At 36.7% G+C, this 24,279-nt stretch overlaps 2 protein-coding genes across 3 annotated transcripts in view; both read right to left on the minus strand.

Annotated features, from left to right (window-relative positions):
* Window positions 1-64: 64 nt before the first annotated feature.
* Window positions 65-14,730, minus strand: LOC112466294. 2 transcript variants are annotated; one of them, XR_003042124.1, is made up of 4 exons: window positions 14,548-14,730; window positions 5,078-5,397; window positions 3,208-3,563; window positions 65-3,026 (listed from the first exon to the last, which is right to left on the minus strand). XR_003042124.1 is itself a non-coding variant. In XM_025034323.1 (3 exons), exons 2-3 carry the CDS (start codon window positions 5,379-5,381, stop codon window positions 3,259-3,261), a joined length of 609 nt encoding a protein of 202 aa, XP_024890091.1. In that variant the 5' UTR covers window positions 5,382-5,397; window positions 14,548-14,729; the 3' UTR covers window positions 3,058-3,258. The 2 variants fall into 2 exon arrangements, 1 of the variants encoding a protein (XP_024890091.1); XM_025034323.1 differs by lacking the exon at window positions 65-3,026 and having other exon boundaries at window positions 3,058-3,563; window positions 14,548-14,729.
* A 2,762-nt stretch (window positions 14,731-17,492) lies between these two features.
* The window catches only part of LOC112466285, a 12,145-nt gene continuing 5,358 nt past the window's right edge, over window positions 17,493-24,279 (minus strand). The window contains exons 9-16 of the mRNA XM_025034312.1: window positions 20,941-21,110; window positions 19,507-19,626; window positions 19,268-19,385; window positions 18,828-19,089; window positions 18,530-18,691; window positions 18,139-18,459; window positions 17,672-17,804; window positions 17,493-17,597 (exon numbers count right to left, since the gene is read on the minus strand). Of these exons, the coding sequence (XP_024890080.1) occupies window positions 17,547-17,597; window positions 17,672-17,804; window positions 18,139-18,459; window positions 18,530-18,691; window positions 18,828-19,089; window positions 19,268-19,385; window positions 19,507-19,626; window positions 20,941-21,110 (1,337 nt within the window). The 3' untranslated portion in view covers window positions 17,493-17,546. The remainder of the gene's footprint in view (window positions 17,598-17,671; window positions 17,805-18,138; window positions 18,460-18,529; window positions 18,692-18,827; window positions 19,090-19,267; window positions 19,386-19,506; window positions 19,627-20,940; window positions 21,111-24,279) is intronic.

Here is a 24,279-nt window from a genome sequence, read left to right on the forward strand (position 1 = left end):
TTAAGCACAGTGATATGACAAGACATTATTTGTAAATATTTTTATGTATTAAATACATTTTTTAATGTATTTAATGTATAATGGGTTTATTCTCGTGCATGCACGCACGCACATATGCATGCATACACACATACACATACGCACATGTCCATCTCATATGTAAGATCAAATTCATAAAATGTTTTGTAATCATGTCGACAATAAAATATTCTTATCTAATGTAAATACAGTAAATATTATGACAGACATTAGGTCTAATCACTACATTGAATCTAAATATTATCTAATCGTCGCTTATTATAGATGTATATTTGTATTGCTCCAGTGATTGGAAAGTGTGGCGTACATGCACCTTAGGCACAAATTCTCTCTATTCGCATACAGTTTGATTGAATAATGCTAAAAGGATATTTATCACATGACTTTCAGTATGAAGTTATTAATTATATATTCCTGAAATATATATATATGTACTATGAGATTTTATCACACAATTCTAAAATAGATTAAATGCGGTATTAACATTGCTTTCAATTTGTTAGTTATATAGATATCTCAAAATACACTACGATCATAAAATAAATAAGGATTTATTACTTATCAGAGATATCAAATCTCTTCTTTATAATGTTATACTTACATCATCATTGCTAATAGCTAAACTCGTGAAATAATCGTCAAATTGAAATCAAATTAAAATTTCCAAAAATTTTGCATACGTCAAGCTGGAACGTCGTGCGCCAAATTACTGGAAAAATATCACATAAAAATTGTTGACAAAGCTAATCTTAAGCATGCAATTGATGATCCTAGCTTACATTTTTTATGAAACACAAAAAGTAGTCAGTGCTGAAAAGTATTAGACTGTATTTATAAGCATTGGAGATTTATTCACGACTGGACTTAAGTCTATTGTGACCTGGTGTTAATTTCTGCCGTAAATATCAATTCCATCGTTCTCTTTCTTTTTCATAAAAAGAATTCATCATATTTCTCGACGCGTAACGATTATGTGATTATCAATGACAACTGTCACGCACATATAAAACTAAAAATCGCGTAAAATTACGTATCTTAGTACAGCTACAGAAATCCGTTTGACAAAACAGCCACGCAAGTTAGGTAAAATATTGCAAAGAAGATAATGTGGGTGTAAATACAGACTTCACAGCCATGTAATAGTAACAGGGTACGCTCGATTAATGTTTAAATTGTTAGATCGGATGTTATACTAATGTTCCATAAAAAATCCGAGAGAAAATCTTCTTTCAACTGACTTTGTGACTCTAATATTATCATGATTACATAGTATATACCGAAACAATATTGTACGAGTAATGTTACGAGGATTTGCAAATGTTACGAGAATTGTAACATTTTTACATTATACATCATTACCGCTTCTGATTTCGAAACATTAGCCGTTTAATGGCAATCTCGATTATTTAGATAAATAAGCTGACGGTAATTAAAATCGATTTCGTCAACTGTTTTATTCAGCATCGTTGACGATTGGAAATAATGAAAAAGAGTTGAAAATTTCGTAAAATTTTTTTTCCAACTCAAACCAGCAGCGATCAGTTAAAGTTTTTATTCAGCTGCTCTTTAGTTGGATACCATCATACTTTTTTCATTTTCTTTATATTTATGTAACTCCTTCCCCTCCACCTTCGGGAGTTGTAGAAATATTTCAAGATACAATAAACGTCAGATAATTACAAATTTAAACGGGGCGGCCCGGAAATGTATTATAACGTTTCTGCAACGTTTCTATGTTCTATTCTGCGATAAGCGGAAATCACCGGAAATCAAAGCGTAAATTAGCATTGCAAAGTGTTTCGATTATTCAAAACAGCTTTTTAACGTGTAACTTGTAAATCGAATTGTGTATAACATTGTAACATTATTCGTTCCTTTACTTCAGCATTAATTAGCATTGTCAATAGCAGACTGATTTCCGTAACCACCATTCTACCTCTCAATAATCGATTACCAATGAAAAATCGTGTAAGGCTTAACTGCCACGATCCTAATGAACTAGATTAATTAATGGCGTTCTTCCCGTATCTTACACTACTCGAAGCGATTATACTAACACTCTCTTGTTTGAGTGCTTATGCCATCTAAACGTTTAACAAGTATCTGACGTTTAATCAAAGGATTACTTGTCGCTCTGACACACACGGTTAATTTTAAATCCTCCAAAAGGAGCAATCTCATTTGTTTCGATATCTGAAACAGTGAAAGTCTTAAACGTTGGAAAAAAGTGCACGAGTTCTGCCTGCGTATATTAACATCCAAGAATAATTTTCCTCGCTATATCTCGGAATTATTATGTAATAAGACGCGATTACATCGGGTTCCCCCTTATTTTATACAAATTGCCGCGCACAGCGAAATCGCTCGTCTCTCTCATCGAAAGCTTCGTTCTGACATTTCAGCGCAGCATTAAATTCTTTAGTCTACAGTTTGGATCGAACTTGTTAACGCGAAACAATTTATTTGTTCAGTGAAATCTCTATCGCTCTAAATACTATAGATATCGTAACGTGAATACGAAGGTGGAGAGAGCGTTCCAGAATAGACAAAATTGGAAATATAGCATTGCTTCCTCCGTAAAATTGGAAGTAGAAGAAAGTCACTTTTTTTTTTATCGATATTATCGAAGAATGGCATCATTCTCCATTCCTCACGTTCTAATATTCGGCGTAATCGAGTCTCAAATTTAAACTCTGTTAAATTCATATTCGCGTTCTCAACAACGCGCGACAAATATAATTATTTATCAATCATCATTTGCGAATGTCAATCCCGTCACTTATTACCGCCTTTAAAGCTTAATTTCCGAAAAGTCATTCATTCTCAATTTCCAGTTTCGAAGAGATGATTGATGCAAATTTCTCCGGCAAACAAAAAAAATTAAAAATTTCACGAAGAGATAACGTTGCAAGTTCACTTTCCGTTAATTCTGGAGTACTCCGTACGTGAAAGCTAATGATACTTGAGTTCTTATAGACACTGGGACCCTGCAGAGTAACATAGGAATACATTTGTCAGTTTTTTTTTTTTTTACACATTACGCAGAACAGGAGAAGAGTCTATGTCGGAGTCTCTTCTCCCGAAGAGAAGTGTATTAAAATATATCTAAAGAGTCAAACATGTGTCTAGATACGCGGAGTAGAGGTGGCGGGCGCCTAAATGACTCACCGTCTATTTACGCGCCGATTGAGAAGTTATCAATCTTCGGGTGGTGAAAGATCAACATTCGCTCCTGTCCGAATCTTCGGACTTATCGGATGAACTTGACTCGTCACTGGTGCGGTCGCGATTACCGCAACCGTAGGTGGCTCCGTGAAACGAATTTCTCGTCGAGACGGCTTTCTTCGTGGGGGACGAGTCCTCCGAATGCGACGGCATTCGCGATCTTCGTTGCTGACCTTCCGGATTATTTAACACGGAACTGAGGAACCGTCGCGTTTCCGCCCGCAACGCGTTCAGACGCCTCTGGAGGATACGATTGCGCCGCACGAGAATTATCGTGCGTATGACAATGCTCAAGAGATCTGCGGGAACGATTGAGAAACGTGTTAGTCGAGAATTCGTGAATCGGGTACAAAATGCGCGAAAATAAGATGAATCGAGCGAACGCGAGGGATTTACGAGGATATGAGGATTACGAAGACTGCCTCGTGGAGGGAAAAAACTTCGACAAGCTTTGCTTTATCCTAACGGGGAGGGTGCAGATGCGAGAGTACAGTGCAAAATTGTCTGTCTTCCTTTTCCTTTTTCTCATCATTGGATCAATTCAATTATCATCAGTTTCTTATATATACTCTTTTTCTTTTTATAAAATTACGATTTCTTTTTATGCTGACCGTGATCAAATCATAGTTCGTTTCTGAAGAGATTAAGGAAGAAATTATAAAATCGATTTAGTACTTCTGAAGAAAAAGGTACATAAAGATCGGAAAACATGATTCTGTAGGAGAGCGCTTGAAAAGTTCTGATGTCATCAGATAATTGAAAAGAAGTTCGTGCAATTCTTATTATTAAAAACCAAAATCTTCGAGAAATTAACACAACGAGTTAACGTACAGGTACTGATTGACTAGTATGTGCGGCATGACGCAGGTTTGAACTTGCCAACTATTGCAACATAAAACAATATGATTCATAGAAATGCTCTCGAAAAACGAACTCTTTTGGTCACCCGATGTTTGGCATTGCATTTCTTGGAACGATTTAGCTTTGTCTATTTTAAATCAAGGCTACAAGCTGAGGGTGCTAAATCCTGATGACAGGATTTGATGACAAATCAAATAAAAATGACAAATTTTTTAAAATTGCTTATCCATTTTTAACAGTGATATATAATCTTTTTTTTTCTTTTTTTTTTTTAATTTAAATATACATTGCATATATCCAATAATTGTTTACAGCTCAAAACGCAAATAGCAGAAAATAATGTACTTGAAAAAAAAATTACAAATTAATACGTGGATTACATTTTCAAGTGCACCCTCCCCGTAAAGCGTGCTATTTGTTTTTGTCAGTTTTGCGGTTCTGCCTCTCAGTTTCGAATGAATTCACAAGACTCTTTACACAAAGGTGTCTTTTCACATTGAAAAGACGCTTATTTTCAGCGAGCAAAACTTTTTTATTTATATATATATAAATGAAAAATATTATTCTGGGGTCGCGTGATTTCGCTTTGACGCTAGCGTCAAAGAAATAAAGTTGAATTTTTTATCTATCAGCGTTGTCGCTGAATCGTCATTGATCGTCCCGGTACAATAAAAAATGGACTTTGAATTAATGATTTTCAAGTAATATCTTCAAGTAGTAATATTTTTACAGACATATGTATATAAATAAAAAATATTATTTCTGAAGATTTTTTTGCTCGCTCGAAAATGAGCGTCGAGCGTCAACATGAAAAAGCACTTTAATGGAAATTGCTTGCTTGGGCGACTCGAATCGAAAATGCGTGTTGCCGCGAGGATTGCTGAAAAATCTCAAATAATTCCGAGATAAAATGAAACATCTCGCGTGATGTCGCGTTAGCGATCCCTTTTACCTTTTCTTCTTTCCGCAACGTGTCGTCTGTAATTCTCGTCCACATTCATCGGGTGCTCCTCGCTTCTGTCCGCTTTCACGACGGAACAATTCGGGACCGTATCCACGTCGTGGTCGAGTCTCCGTGAACAATGTTCGCCGGGTGGTACGAGCGTTTCGACGATCGTCCCGGTACGCAGCATAATCTCTTCCAACGCTAATCTCCGCCGTTTCGCGCCGTTTTCGGATCCTCGTCGGCGGCGAACGAGGGTGCTAACGGTGGTACCCGCCATCGGGAATTCCGCTACGCAAATAGTCGGCGCCATTCTCGGTGTGAGAATCCTGAAACATGAATTCCGCATTATCGTACGATATTTAATCTGGGAACGGACGCCTGATTTTTTTGCATAAATGGTCATCTGGGGTGACCATTATTTGGACTGATTTTTATATCCCAATTAAAAGTCATTGTTATTAGAATTATATATTGCATATTTTTGATCGTTTTATAATTTATTAGTATTTGAGGACAATATATATGTAGATTTACTCAACATTCTGAACTAGATTTTTTCAACTTTCCTGAAAAAAGTAAGGAGGAATAAAAAACATTTTAAAAACGAAAGAAGCACATAAAAATTGAGATATTAATTAATAAAACGCTTTTGTATCGCGGATTTTTGATGTGGGATTGCATGTTTAAAGGTTCGTAAAACGAATAGTTATTAAAACTATATGCATATTATATAATACTCATTTTATAGCAATTTAAAATAAAGTTATTCGCTACCATAAAATCATTTGTTAAAAAATATTATATTGTGTTTGCTCGTCCAGAAATATTAAAAATAATTTATTTTTATCATATTTGTTTATTATATTATTATAAATATATAAGTAACAAAGTATTTTTAAATAAAAATAAATATTTATTAAAATTTGTTTTTTTTTCTAAACATTCACATGTATGTTTTTATTTAATTGTTATTTTTTCTATTTTATATTAACTGTTATAATTATACATTATTATTTATTTATTATAAAACTCAGATTATTATGTCGAATTTATAATATAAATTCGACTCTTATTATACTTTATTTTTGTAACGTAAACGATCACCTGGGATGATTTCTACACCTCAGTAAATTTTAATCAGTCTGTACTAGGAATGTGCAGGTCTTACATAATTTTTTTTTTCTATTATGCGGGCTGGGTCTCGGAACCTTCGAATGAAAGGTAATAGGTATGGATTCTCGATTGATAAAAGAATTACTGTTACGTAAGCTCCATTTTTTCGACACTGGGGTGTAAAAATCACCCTAGGTGGGCGTATCCGAGTTAGTAGCGTTTAATAAAAGCAAGAATAACGTAATGTAGACGAAATACTACGGTGAATATTAGGTATATCAATTTTAGTATCCATTCACAAATTTACACAATCGATATATAATTGCATTAAAACTAAACATGTTAGTTTTAATTACTATACTATTTCGTAGTATTTTTTCATTATCGTAAATTTTTTATCACTGAAAGTTACGTAAAGAATTATGAAACAGCGTAACAAAATGTTTTACAATAAATTTTCTAATAAAATGTTATAAATTGTGTTCTCACATAAAGAAGTACGACATTATTTCTCAAATAATTATAATCATAATTAACTTCTCGCCGATGCGCAAGTCATAACTTTTAGAATCTATTTGATCATTTCATGCAGAATTGCGCAAATATTGTACAAGTATTTTCTCCCCCGTCACTTGGCTTATTTATATTCGGGATATATTCAGGGTTCTATTTTAAGCGATCAAATACGTTCTAGAATAAATCTACATTGAGCAGGGAAAGGTAATATCGCATCCATATTGCATTCCTTTTTCTCTCTCAACAAAATCCATCTCATTTTTTTTTTAAAGTAATAAAAGTGAGTTTCTTATTCCAAATTCTTATTTGGAATTCTTATTCCAAAAGATTATTAAAAAGTATCACTTTACTAAAGTTTTCTTCTACAATAATTTGTTCATAAAATATCGCCAGCAACATATATGGTGATGGTGCTTTCATAAACGCGCGCGGCGAAGACGCGTCGCATTTGCGAAATGGACAAATCGTGTTCCCGGATATTTTAATTTCATTTATGCACAATCCAACGCGCATGCTATGAATATTAAAAAAAAAAAAAAATACATATATCTCCAAATTATTGACTTGTCAATCGACAGAGTAGCATCGCACTCGTGTGCGCGGTTATCGGGATCGATGAACTTCAAAAAATCAGTACGCGCGCATATAAAAGACGTGTACAACAATGCATTGGATCCATGGATCTGTCATTGTTGTTATCACTTCCGCAAAACGCTCGGTCGAGTGGCGCGTCATTAGCGAGCCGACGTATTTCTTAATGTCTCGCTATATTGACTACGGAATAACATCCGGCGTTTTGACGACGACCTATGTATCCTGCACGTGGGGTATCCTTCCGCCGCCACCGCCGTTACCGCCGCCGCCGCCGCCGCCGCCGCCATCGCCGCCCGATGCGATCGATGCAGGCGATGACCTGATTACCGCCGACGTCACTGCACGTGCCTGCACCGAAATAATGCCAAAGCCTCACGACTCCCACTCGTGGCGCGGCGCGTATATTTGAGATTGTTTTGACCTCGAATCCTCCACCACGTGCGAGGCGTGACGCGCGCGCGCGCGCGCGCGTGCACGTATATCCGCGACCGTATGATACGTGATAAATAAATACAAGGAGTCCTTGACACATCGGTGGTGCGTGGAAACCCGAGCAGGTAAAGAGCATCTGCATCGCGCGGCACGCGCGCGCGCGCGCGCTTGCATTTCACTCTCTATATTATTTATGCCGCTCTATTTTCGCGCGAATTTTTACGACCCCTCGCGCAGTCTTGCGTTACATCCGTGCTTCATCACGTTCATATATATACATATATTTCTTATTTGTCAGATTTTATATATATTTACAAAATTATTTATCATATAATTTTATTTATTTTATTTATATTATATTTATATATATCATTTTATGCTATTTCTAAAATTATATGTATAATTTAATAAATATATATAAAATGTGACGAATAAAAAATATATGTACATATAAATGTGAAATTATATATTTCGAAGAAAAACTAGTTCTCGAAGTGTATATCCTTAATCGGGGATACACACACACGTCCAAGGTATATTACGCTTCGAGTATTAAAGTTATTTTTCAAAACATATAAGAATGAAAGATGTTAAAAATAGTGTCCCTTATTCATCGCCGTCCACCGACGTGAAATATCGAAAAATTAATATTACGAGGGATGAATCGCATGATTATATATACGAGTCTACACCGACGCGATATCGTGAAATATAATTTTAACCACTATCGCGCATCTCTCTTTTTGGAGCGTATTAGAATCTTCATTCCGATTTCCGAGTATTCCGCGAGCGCTTATTTCTAAAAGTCTCGATGCAATACGTTCTATTTGAAGAACGAATCTCCTGCCCGTATATCTCCCTAGTATTCTCGCTGCATTCCGTTATTAAAACCGTATAGTTTATCGAACTAGATATACATATATCCATATGACGAAAGCGACACGGGTTTCTCCGTACTCGCCTCCATCCATCAACAGATAAATAATCGCGCCACTCAGCTGGTGGAATACGTAATCAGTCTTACGATTCTTTCAGGAAGACCTACTCGACTCGTCAGCATAAACACGATTTTTTTTTCCAAGCTTTGGCACGTGTCGGTGATTAACGCGCGCGCACACGCGCGCGCGTTCCCCGAACACGTTCGAAGCAATCTATTTTGCGCTTTCCGCCGACGGTGCTGAAAATCATAACGCTGCGCGCGACGTGCGACGCGATATGCAAGTTAACGTGTGCGATGCGATAATTGTGGCACATTCGCCTCAGATTCGCGGGGAAAAACTCGATTAAAGCGTTAAGGTTACGCCGCGCGCCGTGTATCAGAGAGCGATACACGCGCGACGGCGACGGCGAGCGACGAGGCTGACGAGGGCGGGCACGTGGAAGGCCGTCTTACGTCATCCTGCCCCGCACGCTCGCTCTATTAGCGAGAGAGATGCGGGGACGAATGCCTCCATTGCCTCCGCGCCCGGCGACACGCGCGTATACACGCGCCGACCTGTATAGACGTCGGTGTGACACGTGCGCGCACTGACATCATTCCGAGACGCCGGGACACGTGTTAATGAGGAAACGCGTCCGCGCGGCGCGGCGTCGTGCGCCTCGTTGCGTACAATGCGTAGAAGCTGATGTCGCCGATTTTTCACGGCCGAGGGGAACGGATCCTTTTGGGGGCGGGGCACTCGCAGGGCGAGGCCGGATATTTAATAGAACGTGCCTATATACGAATCTCCCTGAATACGTTATTCCAGGCATAGATGACTGGACGATAGTTTTAAAAGGAGGGAGAGGGGGAAGGGGAGCGTCTTATCGAACTCGAAAGTGATAACTGATATATATATTTCGCTGTTATCCGTAACAGTGATTAGTAAACCCTGATAGATAGCTTTTTAGTTCTGAGATTTTTATCGTGTCTGATCGCGCGTGTTTTTTAATCTGCGAGCCCGCACCTTTTTGCATAGGGGGGAAGGTGCTTTCTATATATTTTTATATTCCTCTCGTCAGACCGCTTTTTTTACTCCCTGTATACTTTCCTGTAATCCTTAGTAAAAAAATGTCTCAGAATTTTTTATATATATTTATTAATCAGAAATTCGGGAAAATTTTTTTAATTCTTCAGAATGCTCAGAATTTTTCAGATTTTAATATTGGAATTGGAACGTTTTTCGGAAGACCTCAGACAAAATAATGATAAAATATTTCAGACTTTTCCCGCCAACACATCTTTGTAGAAATCTGAATAAATATGAGAAAATCAGAAATTTTCATACATATGCCGCGGGTACTGAAATATTCCGAGAATCCTCATCCAATTATTTCTGAAAGTATCTGAGAAATTTCATATTGTTTTCAGAATTTTTCATAAGTCTCAATTCTTACAAAATTTCTGAAAAAAAAAAAATGAGAAATTTTTTCACCGGGGTTATTTTATTATACATTTCATAGTTATATTTATTAATTGCATTTGCGGCTGCATGTCTGCAAGATTTATCAAACTTATCTTCTCGCCTTACAGCTCAGTTTCACCATTTCTATGATTTTCTCGTGACTTTCACAAGTAAATCCCAACGCGCGTCATTACAAGTACGATAAGTATGATAAGTGCGTTAAACGTCAACTTCTTGAAACTTTCTGCACGTAAACAAACACGACTTTGGCCAAGTTGGAATCGATTTCTTCTCTCGGAGGATGTCGAAATACACTCGTAGTGTTTGTGCAATTGGCCATTGAAAATGGAAGACTTTTTGTGGCGCAGTAAATGTCGATTGGGATAACTCTAACAGAATTTTAATTGGAGTTTAGTGTACACACATATTAAGTGGTTGGAGAGATTTGCATATAAATCTATACACGTAGGAGCTACGCAGTTTAGATAGAGAGATTTATATTGTAAAAAGTCTTGCGCTCTACGTTGAAAAATAAATATGTTTATCGATAATTAATACACTTATATTATTAACAATTCACTTTTAGCGAAACTTATAACCGTTCCATGCAAATTTCTTTTTAACTTACTTAAATTATTTTTCTAGTTTCTGACAATTTTCCAATTCCACTTCTATTTCTACTCTACAATTTACTTTCGTGTTAAGTATTTATTTAAAAGCTTTGTACTTCTCTACATTTTTTCTTCTCGTTTTGCATTTCGGTTTCACGTCTAATAAAGTCTAAAAGTTATCTGAATGAACGAAAACGTCAAAAGGAAAAAAGAATGAAAAATCTTTATTTTATTTCACTCTAAAAAGAATAAAAATAAAATGGTATGAAATAAAAGATTATACAATTTAATATATATATAGAAAAATCGAAAGACAGAGGCGATTTTTAACCGAAAGAATTATAATTTTTCGTGAGTCAAGCAGACGCAGATAGATTCTTTAGTTAATTTTAGTTAATTTCAAACAGACTTCATATTTTAATATGAATTATAAAGATACGGAATGTCCGAAATTAGAAGATTATGACAAAATAATAGCATACATCCCTTAATATTTTCATCGAGAAAGAAAAGATCCCAAATCGATCAAAGAATTTATCATTACAAAGTATAAGGATGCGAAATATCGAACAGCGTATATATAAATTTTCATCGAAAATACATTGGTAATTCGCCAACGATATAATAAACAATTAAACGTTCATTTCTTCCGACTATACAATTGGCAAATAATTATTCGATGATTGTCATCGTGACAATTCGACCATTGGTTTTGGTCCGATTGATCGTCAAGACGTTAATAATCTTTGATACTTATGTTGTATATGTTGTATAAGCATCTCATTTTTAAATAATTTAAATTAAATTAAATTATTAAATTTATTGCGAAAAATATTACCTCAGCCAATGGTCGAATTGTCACGATGACAATCATCAAATGATTATTTGCCAATTGTAGTCGGAAGATATGAAAGTTTAATTCTTTATCATTTTCATGTTACGTCTGACAATGGAGTCATTAATTATACTTCTCCACGAACTCTAACTCGTAATATCTTTCAAGGAAAGATCATTCATGACAAATTGATAAAGACTAGACACAACGATATACACACGGTGTGTATTTTTTGACGCTAGATCGCACAGCAAACTAGTGAATTACTGGAAATTTTGCAAGCTGCACGATAAATATTAAAAAAAACATGCATCGCAGAGTTATTGCGTCTACAGATCCATCGATGTAAAATATCGACAAATTAATATATACGAGGAATAAATTCCGAGATTTATATATAATAAATTGTCTACACTGACGCACCGTTTAATATATCGTGAACTATAATATCGGTTATTTTTGCACATTTCAAAACTTTTATTCAACGCCGGGGCATTTTATCTCTGACATAGTTTTATTAAAAAACATTTTTTTTCCGCATATCCAACCGAGTTCTCTCACATTTTATTACGAGATTCGTAATTTGTCAGACTTAGATATCTATATTCACGCTAATTGAACCGATCGTCACGTTCGTTAACAAATTGGAACTGGAGTAAAAGCGTTTCTCATACCCGTTTATATACCATTCAAAGGAGAGCTGTGAAAAACATAAGCCAGCACATTGCGAGATACAGTAAAAACGAAAAGAATATTCGGGTCGCGTGTATTATCTGGCTGAACTTTATTTAAGAGTTGAGCTTATCGTAGTCGCACACGATAAATGCATTTCTTGCCTTAGCGGACAATATTACTGATGGTCAAATGAAAAAAACCTCGAATCTATTTCAGCTGAATCAGGTATACGAATATATACGCAATAATTTCCAAATTGTTCAAAGGTTCTCAGTTACCTGAGAAGCTTCAAAATGTGTCAGCAATTTTCCGTATAATCGTTGCAACAGTTATTGATATAGATATTGCGATATTGATTTTATTTTTCTTCCCATTCAAATGAATTTCGCACGTATTCCGGTTCCTACGAAATTTACTTTTATGAACTCACCTGTAATTAACAACGCATACGTGTGATCCGTATATGAAAAACAATTATGAATTATTTTCGATTTTACATTTCACATTTAACTATTAAACCCTTCGATAAATCTTTTCGGATACGTTTCGCGTATACATTTCGAAAAACAAAAGCAATCGGGTTCGCTTACCTCCGAATTATTTAAAATCGCGCGAATCGAATGGCTAATTAGTTCAACAGCATTTTAGTCAAGTGATTATTATTTAGTACGATAACTATCAGTTTAAATTCGTAATTTCAATTTTCGATAAGAAAATTCGAATTCGACTTATAATTCAAATTTTACAGATATTCGCATATTTTTCGGTTTGCTTTCACAAAATCTTCAAGATTGCGGGAAAAACGCAACCGGAAAGAACGTCAGCGAATCGACATCGCTCCCTTTTCTCACGTTCCGCGAATTCACTGTGGATACTGAATTCCCGTTTTTTTTTCCGCACACGAGAAGCCCGCGGAGAGCACACGTGGCGGCTGCAAAGTTCAACGACTCGAACTTGTGTGCCCGCACGTATTCTCTGTAAGTCAGCACGTCGCAGAGAAGGACGGACACGCGCAATTCTTTTTTACTCTCTATCCATTTTCTCTAGGACCCATTCTCCACCGATTTCTCTGCAGTTCTCGCAGCTAAGATCATATTTTACAGACATGCGCGAATTTATGGACCTTGCAAGCGAACGATACCGCATCCGCGACGTGAATGGGGGAAGACGAGCCAAGATTATCGACGTATATGCAAGGATTCAATACGTCCACGAAAATGGAAACTCTCAGTTTTTCAAGATATCTAAGATCATTTCCACTTTCCACCTCGTCATTTTAGGTGTCGGAAATTCTTACACAATATTTAACCGGCGCGACGATAAAAACTTACGGTTGTTTATCTATTCAAATTGTAAGTTAATATTTAGACAGTAAGATTATTTGCGCGTCGTGTATGCCTAAGAGGTTTGCACTGAAACGTCTCGGAAGTTATATATTGCTTCCAATAAAGCAACTGTTTTGTACGTTTCGGTTTAGGATCAAATAATATCCTGATGCAAAAATGCCACGGTATTTTATGGGAGAAAAATGAATTTTTCAGAACCCTCTGTTCGTAAAATGATTTATGAATGCCTATTGATAATATGCTGTATTTATCGCTGCAGTGTAATCGAATATAATACATACTTCTAGTATAACGAATAATGCTAAATGTGTGAAATGATGAAATATTTATAATGGAATTATATCATTGTTGATTGTTTTTGTACCTTGACCTGTTTTGACCTCGAAATTTTGTATTGCGGCTCAATGAATTGGACAGCCGATAAAGAGCGGAAAAAAATCAGTTTTTTTTTTTTAAGACGGGATTGAGGTCATATTTTGGAGACTGTCGCGAATACCGAGAATTCAGATCGCACGGAAAATACTAAAGCGCTCTACTCCTCCTGTTGCATTTGCGTCATTCACGAGGGAAATAACGCGGGGTAGCGGAACAACGCGCGAGGCCCCTCGACGTGTCGCGAAACTCGACCTGCGCCGTGATCCCGTCGCCGTGTTCGATCCTTTCGAATATACGAAACCGGCTTACCGGGGAGGCGCGTGCAATTTCCGGTTGCGGGATGATGGAGATGAAGACAAAAAAAGCCACACGTGTGTCGACCGACGCGCGAATTCGGCCGTGTAACGACACGCCGGATGGAGTTCGAGAACTCACGGACCATAAACCCTTTTTTTCAGAGCAATATACATATGTAATAACACAATATAAATATTATAAATTTATATATGTATACATAAATAAAAAAAATTGTACATGTACACACATCTACATATATATCTATATATACATATGTATATAAATATTATATACTTACGGAGCGGTAGAAGAAGAACTGTCACTCAACGTCGTCGTCCCTCTCTCATTGATCTACACGCGCCGATGGTCGCAAATCGACTAAACCACGCCGAGCAGTCGCCATGTTACCCCGGCCCGTGGTGTCGAGGGCACACCGACGTTGGTCACGCACGCGCGCGCTATATCGGTGAAGTACACGAGGCGAAGGCTCGAATTGACTCGGATGTATTATATCACAATGACAAAAGGGACGACACGTGCGTCCCCACCATAACGGCCCGCCGTTGCCGCCGCCGCCGCCTCCGCCTCCGCCCCCGCCCCCGCCCCCGTCCCTGTCTCCGTCTCCGTCCGCGTCCCCGTCCCCATCCCCGTCGCCGCCACCGTGTCCGCCGTGTCGGTCGTTGAGACATTTCACGGTAATGTTGCCGCGACAAGACGGGACGACCTCGGGTCCGCGATTAAGCCAGCCCCCTTCTGAATCTGAACTCCGAGCGAAAAGAAGAAAGAGATTGTCTCCCTGCGGGCGGGAAAAGAAATTTTCCCGGGAAAAAGCCGTCGGGGAAACCGACCCGAGCACAGTGATCGTAACTTGTAATATATGTATGTACCTATATATAAGAAATGTCAACGCTAAAGTAAACGAGACTTTTTGGAACTTCGAGATACCTACTTCTGCGAAAGATATCCTCGAAGATACGTCCTGTGACCCTATTCTGTAACTCTTAATGACAGTTTCGTTATCGTTTTATTTGCGTTGCGCAGCTTTTTTACCATATATAATATCTGTCGTTAAGAGCTACAGAATAGACCCACTCTGGCCCTTGAAAGTTGAATTCCCAGTAAAATCGCGGAGAAATTCGTATCTACGGTATCAATTCTTGATATATCCGTGAAAATTAAGACTTTCGTAAGAATATATTTTCTTAACCGAGAGAAATGAATCATCTATCTATCTCGGTAAATAAGAAATTTATTACTTTGGAGAGGTTTGGTAAAATCGATACATGTAAATGTCGCAAACGTTTAATATTTATCTTTTAAGAATATCTCGTTTTTTTTCTATTGAAGAATTCAAACGCCCATCAAGGGCGCAAAAGGTCTATTATAGCTATGATGTAAAACGTACAATTTGTGGTGCTGTTAAAATAATTGGAAAATATATATGGAAAATACATGGAAAACATATGGAAATACATGGAGAAGAAATCCGCGAGAGGCACGCAAGGCACCTGTTTTTACGGATTGTTGCAACATATGCATAAAGCGTGATACGCACGATTCGCAATTCTAAAGTTATCGACAAACGTGATAAATACGCGACATTCTCTCGGTTTTGATGACATCGATATAATCCGATGAAAGTTATTTAAAGATTTGCGACTATGCGAAACTCGATTATATTATATATCGCGATAAGCATGAGTAACTTCACTTCTCGACATAATAACTCATCACGTCCGAATGTTCTGATATAGATATAGTTATCTGCCTTTTTTTCGAGTTTAGCCGTTAATTTTAACGGCTACAGGCTCCGCAAATTCTCCAAGCGGTCTGACTCGCCTTGACAATGAGATCGGCGTTAGGAACAATGGATTCGACGTGACTCGAATTTTACGAGTGTTCGCATATCTCCGCGCTAATTACGCCAAAATTTTATTATATACCAGCCATTCGAATTAAATAAGCTCAACTTAGTGAGCGCTGTTATTTTTCTCGCGAATCTTAATTATTTATCTGCGACTGGATCTCCTCTCGAAGGAGGAAAATTCCTGAAAGAAAGTTGACCGAAATCAGATCTAATCTAACGTCAATAAAAACCCTACTTTTCGACGTTTGATCCAACCGATCCAACATTCTTCGGTACTTTCACGAACTGCAGTCACGTATTTATACATATAAATACGTGAATAATTAATTTGCTTTTTGATTTTACCTTAGTGTTACTAGGCCGTTTTTGTGTGCTCGATTGTACGTCAGTAATACCGAGCCTTGAGTGGTCTTTTTCACTTCGCTCTTGGCATCAACTGTTTTTACGCAAACATATAATTATTTATTATATAATTATATGCTGCAGTCATGTCATTGTGAACGGTTTTATGTAATAATATACATAGATAGTAATATATTCTTGTACTTACTACTCGTTCGTTGAATTTTTTTTCGATTTTTACGAAATGGTTTTCCGATGAAATCTTGTCAACTCCTTTCACAATGTCTCGGCTTGTTTTAATTGCAAAGCGTTCCTTATGCGTTTTCAGACTATGACGAATGAAGCAGAATGTCTCGAGATCTATTTTCGTCTTTTTATCGTTGTCACACAAACCAGTGTGTTAATTCATAGATATATAATATCTCTCGATTAATATTCTCTAAATAACCTTTTCTCATCATCATTTCTGCTATATTAAATTCATAAACGTCACTTATTATCAGAGAGCAAGCTTGGATGTATTAAAAGGTTAAAGTTTAATACCCGCGTGTTGAGACGGGAAGCCAGAGATGGGAAAATTGCCAGGGAATACACGTAAACGTCTTTACACTGCACAAGATATATCTATACACATAACTATCTTAACGATAAAATTATTTTAGTTTAACAGATCAGATCTTTGTAAAAAAAATGTTAACAATTATAACAATATATCGTTGAATTTTTATTAACATTTAAAATCGAAAAATAAATCTACAACTATAGTTTCGAAGTACGTTATCATTTTCATAGCTTGTCAATTTTTACTGATTTCATTTATCATTGTTACGCGATAGAATTAAAATTATTACTAAATTAGATATTATTTAAATTAGATTATACGAATATATTACTAAAATTATATGTACAGTATTATTATAATATAATATATATTATATTATAGTATTATTACTAGTTACTATATATACTATTAACATATTACTAAAATTAGAATTTTATATAATATGATAAAAAATTAGCCAAATCGCGCTAATTTTATCGTTCAATTATCCGACATCTTATATTTCCCTTCTTTTTTTAACCGCAAATTACTTGAACGACGAAAGGGCGGTGAAATACGATACGGATGCCTGCATCATCTTAAAATTCAAAATGATTATGTGTTTCCGCAGTACTGAAAATGCTGTACGAATTGAAAGGAATCATTCTTTACCGAAGCGTAGTTCGCCATCGACAGCACGTATATTTTGCCGGCTGTTAACGTACAAGGCACAAGTCCTCTGTAAAGTAATATGCTCAATAGCCGTGTCGTTCTTCGCGACGTTTTATACCACACCATGTTGTACCTAAAACAATGATCGAACGCGTAGTCTGCAATCTCTAACACGATCAGTCAATTCCTTTCAAATATCCCTTGAAACATTGAAACTTTGAAAAGAGCAAAAATAATTTAGAAAAAATAAAAAAAATTAAATAATTTTAAAAACACCTCTATATATATAAGAAAACTACAAAATGTTAAGAAATAAACGGAACAAGTTTATATTCTCATCTGCGTTGCCGAGGAACAGAAGGCAAGAAATTTTAAATGCTCTTTTCCGAAAAATTTATCTGCATTTTACCACATTTCTTTTTCTATTTTTCCACATCGCGCAAATAACTTTGGTGCGATATATTTACGCTTTGTGGAATATATCTGCGCTATGATCCATTATCCTTTGACCGGGATAACTCAGAACGAAGAGATGTATGAAAGCACCTATGACCATCGCTACATATCTCATCATCTCCTCTTTACGATCCATTAAGGCAATTATCTGCAAGACGGTTAAATTCCAGATTGATTGAAGGAAGTTACGAGACGATTTTCGATCGGCAACACGTCTCTTAATATCATCGCGCGCGCTCACTTGAATTCCGAGGAGACTCGTAACAATGATTGTAATAAAGAGCAACATAAACGAATACAGTTCGAATAAAGAATCCAACAGACGGACATACCTGAAATGGCACATAAACGGATGAATCGGATGAATGCAAAATGCTTTGCGGTAAAAAATGCAAAACTCACTGAAGACTCAGCTGATGCTTTTGCAAGAGGAGCACCAGTTCGCGATAGATCTCGTCGTCGTAATCTCGCGATTTATGCTCATTACAAATTACATCTGCATCCTTAACGGGCCGATAATTTTCCTTCGAACTTATCTCCGAGGTCAGATTTTCCAATCGGCACCTTTGGAGCACGATTGAAAGTTTATCCACGCGGCACGGCGCGGGCGAGTATTTAAGAAAGAAGAAGAAAAAAGTTCTTTTGCATTAAATTATAATGCAAAAAAAAAAGAAATAAGTGATATACAAGTATACGATACCCGATAGCAGCGAAAAGACTGCAGGCGTGTTGCGCGAGCGACATGTAGCTCGTATCGGTTATTACCATGACGCTCATGGTCACCACAGTCGACAAGTACGAGTGGAGTAATACAGGATAGTAATACACCTCTCTGTCGAAGCTGTAGTCGATATCGAACAGGTACTTGTAAGGGCGCGATTTATTGAGAGGCATGAGGAGATCCAATAATTGCGGCGTCACTGGGATCAGCATGTAAAGGCTCATCAACGAATAAATCATCACTGCAACTCCGCGTTATTATTACGATGTAAAAAAAAAAAAAAACACGTATCGACGAGTAGATTGGATGTATTGTGCAATTCATAATGACACGTGTAACATGTAAGTACGATGTGTTAAACGTGATGAGCAGGCGTTAAAAGCCAAGCGATACGCGAGTGATTTAAGCCTCATTATTACCGGCGTAACTTATCGTCATCTTCCTCGCCACGATAGCGTACTCGTGCATAATTTGTACCTCCAGAGAATGCGTGAAAACGCGCCAGTGATAGTCGATGAGCGACAGCAGTCGTTCTATCTGGATGAGGAACATGGAATGAAAACGAATATATGCGATGCGATCCGCGACTCTTGCGATTCTTTTCAAAGTCTTTTTCTCTTTCGCCGAAGCGAGAAGATCGCCGCTTGCGAAATCTTACGTTTTTGTTTTTGAGAACTATGAGGTACAGCTTGACGTAACCGCCGATTGTTATCAGCACCATGATGAAACATTCGCAGTCCTCGGTTATGCCTCTCCATGTTTCAGATAGTTTTACAAACTGAAAATCGGCGATAATAATTGCGAACACCTCTGCGCATCTCTAAACGTTCCACCTACCTGCATTAAAAGCAATGTAAATAGCCGGATGTGTATACGAATTGCGACGAGAATAATTTTAGACGCGATAAAACGATCTTTTATCTTCGATAACTTTCGTAAATAGTAGATATGTATATGCACAGAAAAAAAAGTGTCAAATCAACACTGATATATACTTGTGTATATGTACGCAAGAATATATAATCTTGAAATGAGATTATATATTGCGTTAAACGAAGAAAACTTTGCTTGAATGAGAAATCATTCACTTATATAGTTAAACGAAATTTCATATGTGATTCAATCAAGAAAAAAAAGTTGAAATAAAAAGTTGGAATTCTTATAATAAGATTTTTATATATTCGTATATACAAGTTAACAAGTATATCAGGGTTGATTTGACACTTCTTTCTTTTCTGTGCTGTTCCAGCACATCGACCGCACTTTCCTCATACTTTTGCCAATTTTAAATCGACTTTTTTTTCTTAACAAAAATATGACAGATTCTGTGTTTTATATAAGCATAATTAAAATTCAAAAAGACTTTCTAAAAATAAAGTTCCTTTAAGCTTTCAATTCTAGTTTTTCAATTCTAATTGTTGCATTTTTGTTGCGAAAAAAAGAAGTCAACTTAAAATTGGCTAAAGAAGATGATATCTGGAGCACCCTATATAATATCGTTACAAACGGAATTAATTGACTATTTACTCGACAAGATAATGTCATGAAAATTTACATATATACGTCTCGGATATTTATGAGAAGATTTAAAAAAAGTTGTCAGAAAGTCGTTCTAAAAAAAGTCATTTAAATCTTTAAAAAAGTTTTATTTACGGTGGTTTTTTGGAATTTTTGCTTAAATATTTACACGTGCGGTATACTGAATTGTTGAATATGATTCGCGATTACTTATTGCAGCACAGTGTTAAGTCAGACGCATAAATTTATTACCACATGAGTCACGATGATTGCTTTGAATAGTTTAAATATTTAGTCGATATGAAATAACACACGCGCATGTATTTGAGTATTTCTTGGCACAAAGTATGAATATTTAAGACATTTTATCTCAAATTATTTACAAGGCGACCTCGCAAAATTAGCGCTATATATATGCTCCTTTCATCACGTCCAAAATACGTCGTACGTATGCTAATCACGTGGAGATTCTCTCTCTCTCTCTCTCTCTCTCTCTCTCTCTCTCTCTCGTAAATTTTATTCGCACAACGGTTTTTACACGGACACGCGGCGCAAAAAGCAGCCAGGAATTTACCTCGAGAAAACCGATGCAGAAAATAAATGACGTTATTATGGTCGGCAACAATATCTTCATAAATTTACTTTGCGTCGGCCAACCGCCGAGTTTCGACATGAGGCTCTTGTTAATATTGTAATAACGTTTCACAGCCGACTGCATCTCCCCGGCTCGGTTTTGTCCCGCGGCTGTCGGTTATTCTCCTTCAAGATCCAGGCCGAACATTTTCCGGACGTTCCCCTATATCTAAGTACTACATTGCGCGTATATATCCGCTAATAAGATGTTGCGGCATTACATATATGGTAACGTTGTCTGTATATAAATAATCATGGGTTGTCGGAGAACGCGCGTGCCGGCTGTGTCCCCCGGCGCATATCGCTTTATGTCTTACTCCTCTCCCTGTCAAAGAAAAGGAATTGACATCGCGCAGAAATTATACTTCGCGCGAAACGTCAATCGCTGCGGTGTGACACACACGAGATAATATTCATGTATCCGTCCCCCTGCTTGCCGCCAAACTCGCGCTAAAAATATTATATATTCTTCTTCTCTTTCTTCTCGCGATACCGTATGACTTTTTAATGCGAGTTGTGTCACGACGATAAATACAAGATAAGCGTAGCAGGAAAGTCGAGCGGCTCGAAAAGCCGCGATAAGCGGCTTTATACGAAGGTTTGCATAACACACGAGAAGGGACACGTAATCGTCGCAAAAATCTGACCGATACATAATTTATTTTGAACTTAACTTTCGGCTGTTTTATCCCGAAAATCACACGCTGTCTAACAATAATAAATCCGTAATGGTGCGTCTCCACCTGCGAGTAAAAACTCGAGAGCAAAAAGAAAGAGACTCTCTCTCTCTCTCTCTGTCTCTCTCTCTCTCTCTCTCTCTCTCTCTCTCTCTCTCTCTCTCTCTCTCTCTCTCTCTCTCTTTCTCTTTCTCTCTCTCTTTTTGCTCTCGAGAATTCTTACTCGCAGGTGGACACGCACCATAAAGGCCATTGCACGTAACAATGTTTTAGTTGTAATCGTAAGGCCGTAAGAAAGTATAATAGACCAATCACGGGCGATTATTCTTCTCGCGCTTGAAGAATAATCGAGTGTGATTGGTCTATTTTCTTATTACAGCCTTATGATTAAAACTAAATCTTTGTTATGTGCAATGGCCTTAGGGGCTCAACAGATCGAGTCTCATTAAAGATAAATCAAGAGAAAAATAACACGAAAAAAGTTTACCGAGAAAGAAGATAATTCAGGCGGTTGCTTTCTAAAAGGAAAAAAAAATACGTGCGATGTGTATAAAGAATCAACAGTAGAAAAGAAAGCGTGATTATTATAGGGCAGAATATACAGTAGACAAAATAGGTAAGAGACTTTCTCTATTTGTAAATGGTTACTTCGTGTAACGTGACTGCGGATTTAAAAATTCTACACTTCAATTTATCGACACGAATAAGTGTGTAAATTTTTTAGATTTTAATATCATTATTTCCATTAACTTTACGGATGACTAGAAATCCGGAGAAACAGTTTATTTTACATTATTGCAAAATAATGTCAAATAAAACTGTGTAACCATCTTTTTTTAAATATAATTATATAATATGTATATTTAATTAAATAAACATATTATGACGCTTAAATAATTATTATTATTGACTTTCGGTGGTCAGATATTTATTATGATCGGTTAATATTCATGCACTTAAATATTTTCGTGGACATTATTACACTGGTCTTGTTACTAATGTGCGCAAAACTTCGAAATTATATTATCTGCATTAGTGCTGGTCTACAACCTTGCTTTAAAGGGTATTTAAGCTCTAAGCCGTAAGAAATTGACCAATCACAGTCGAATATTCTCCTCAAATTGTATTGTGATTGTTCAATTTCTTACGGTTTAGATTAGAGCTTATTAAATATCCTTTAAAGCAATTAAGGTTGTAGACCAGCACTTATATACAATTTTTGAATTATCGTCATTATCGCTATTTTCTATTATAGCCGTAATATTTCTTAAGGGGGCGTGACCGTACGGCAAATGTAAAGAATTTTTTTTAGAGAAATTTACATTTGCGTCCTACGGTCAATAAACAATCGGTAATGGTCGGTAACAATCGTAATCGATAGCGACCGCGTTCCAAAACTCATCGAAAAAGAAGCTGTTTTGTTTGCACAGCTTACTTTTTGATCAAACTCCATTTAATCAGCGATTAATTTTATAGAAGTGTGGTATGTGATAAATAGCATGAAATTATATATTTTATTTAATTAAAATTGCTGGAATAAGTAATAACATCAGCTAGCACAGCAATATATCTGTGAAGAATTAAACAACTTATCTGCTTTATTATGTTTAAATTGTAGATTTATAAATAATTTATATAAGAGACAGATATATAAAAATGAGCACATTGCACGTTAAAATAAAATAACATAAAATTTCTTAAAATATTAAAGCGAGTGTATATACCTGATTGCTCACGTCGCCAATTGGCCAATTTAACACAGAACCTTCTGATTGGCTGGTCGAGTGGAAGAACCTCACCGGTCGCTGTGGAATGGCCGATTGTCCACCTTGCTGATTGGTTGATCCAAAATTTCATTCTCCGGTCGTTGTGAATGGTGGTTTATTGCAACGTGATCAAATGGGACGCTCTCCCGCCAGATCAGCCAAGTGAGCCAAGATTGGCCAAGATCACCCCCTCCAACTTTTTCTAGGGGAAGTAAAGAAGACGTACGTCGTATGTGGTCGTATGTCGTATGTACATACACAAAGGCACGCATTTACATGTATGTGTAAGCTATCGTAGATTTTGTTCTCGATTATTCGTATAAAAAGAAAAAAAGAAAACAAGAAACACGGTTCGGTTCGTGCGCTGTCTGCATTTCGCGAAAATACGGAGTAGATTCGGTGTAAAATGTGAGAAAATAATTACCACGTACATGCAGTGTAATAGGATTTAACAATTTGGCACCGTCCAACGCGCACCAAAGGTTTACAGACGGATAATTTGGTTATAGAATGGCCGGGAATTTCTGGCAGAGCTCGCATCAGTAAGTTCGGAAATCGTATATCATAAATTTTAACGAATGAAATTTTTACGATGATTTCTCGTTTTCAATAGCCAGCAGTGGTTACTGGATAAACAGGACTTGATCAGAGAACGTCAGCATGACCTGTCAGTGCTGACAGAAGAGGAATATCAGAAAATATTTATTTTCTTCTCTAGCAGTAAGTTGCTGCGATCTTCTTAACAATTTTCACAACCGATGAAAATTAAACTCCTTCTATATTTGTCAATCAATTGAGCATCTCAATTAACCTCTCTATCAGCATAATTTTGATAGA

Source organism: Temnothorax curvispinosus, unplaced genomic scaffold (assembly GCF_003070985.1).
Source record: "Temnothorax curvispinosus isolate PA1 unplaced genomic scaffold, ASM307098v1 QBEX01016033.1, whole genome shotgun sequence".
In the NCBI taxonomy this organism is placed as follows: domain Eukaryota; kingdom Metazoa; phylum Arthropoda; class Insecta; order Hymenoptera; family Formicidae; genus Temnothorax; species Temnothorax curvispinosus.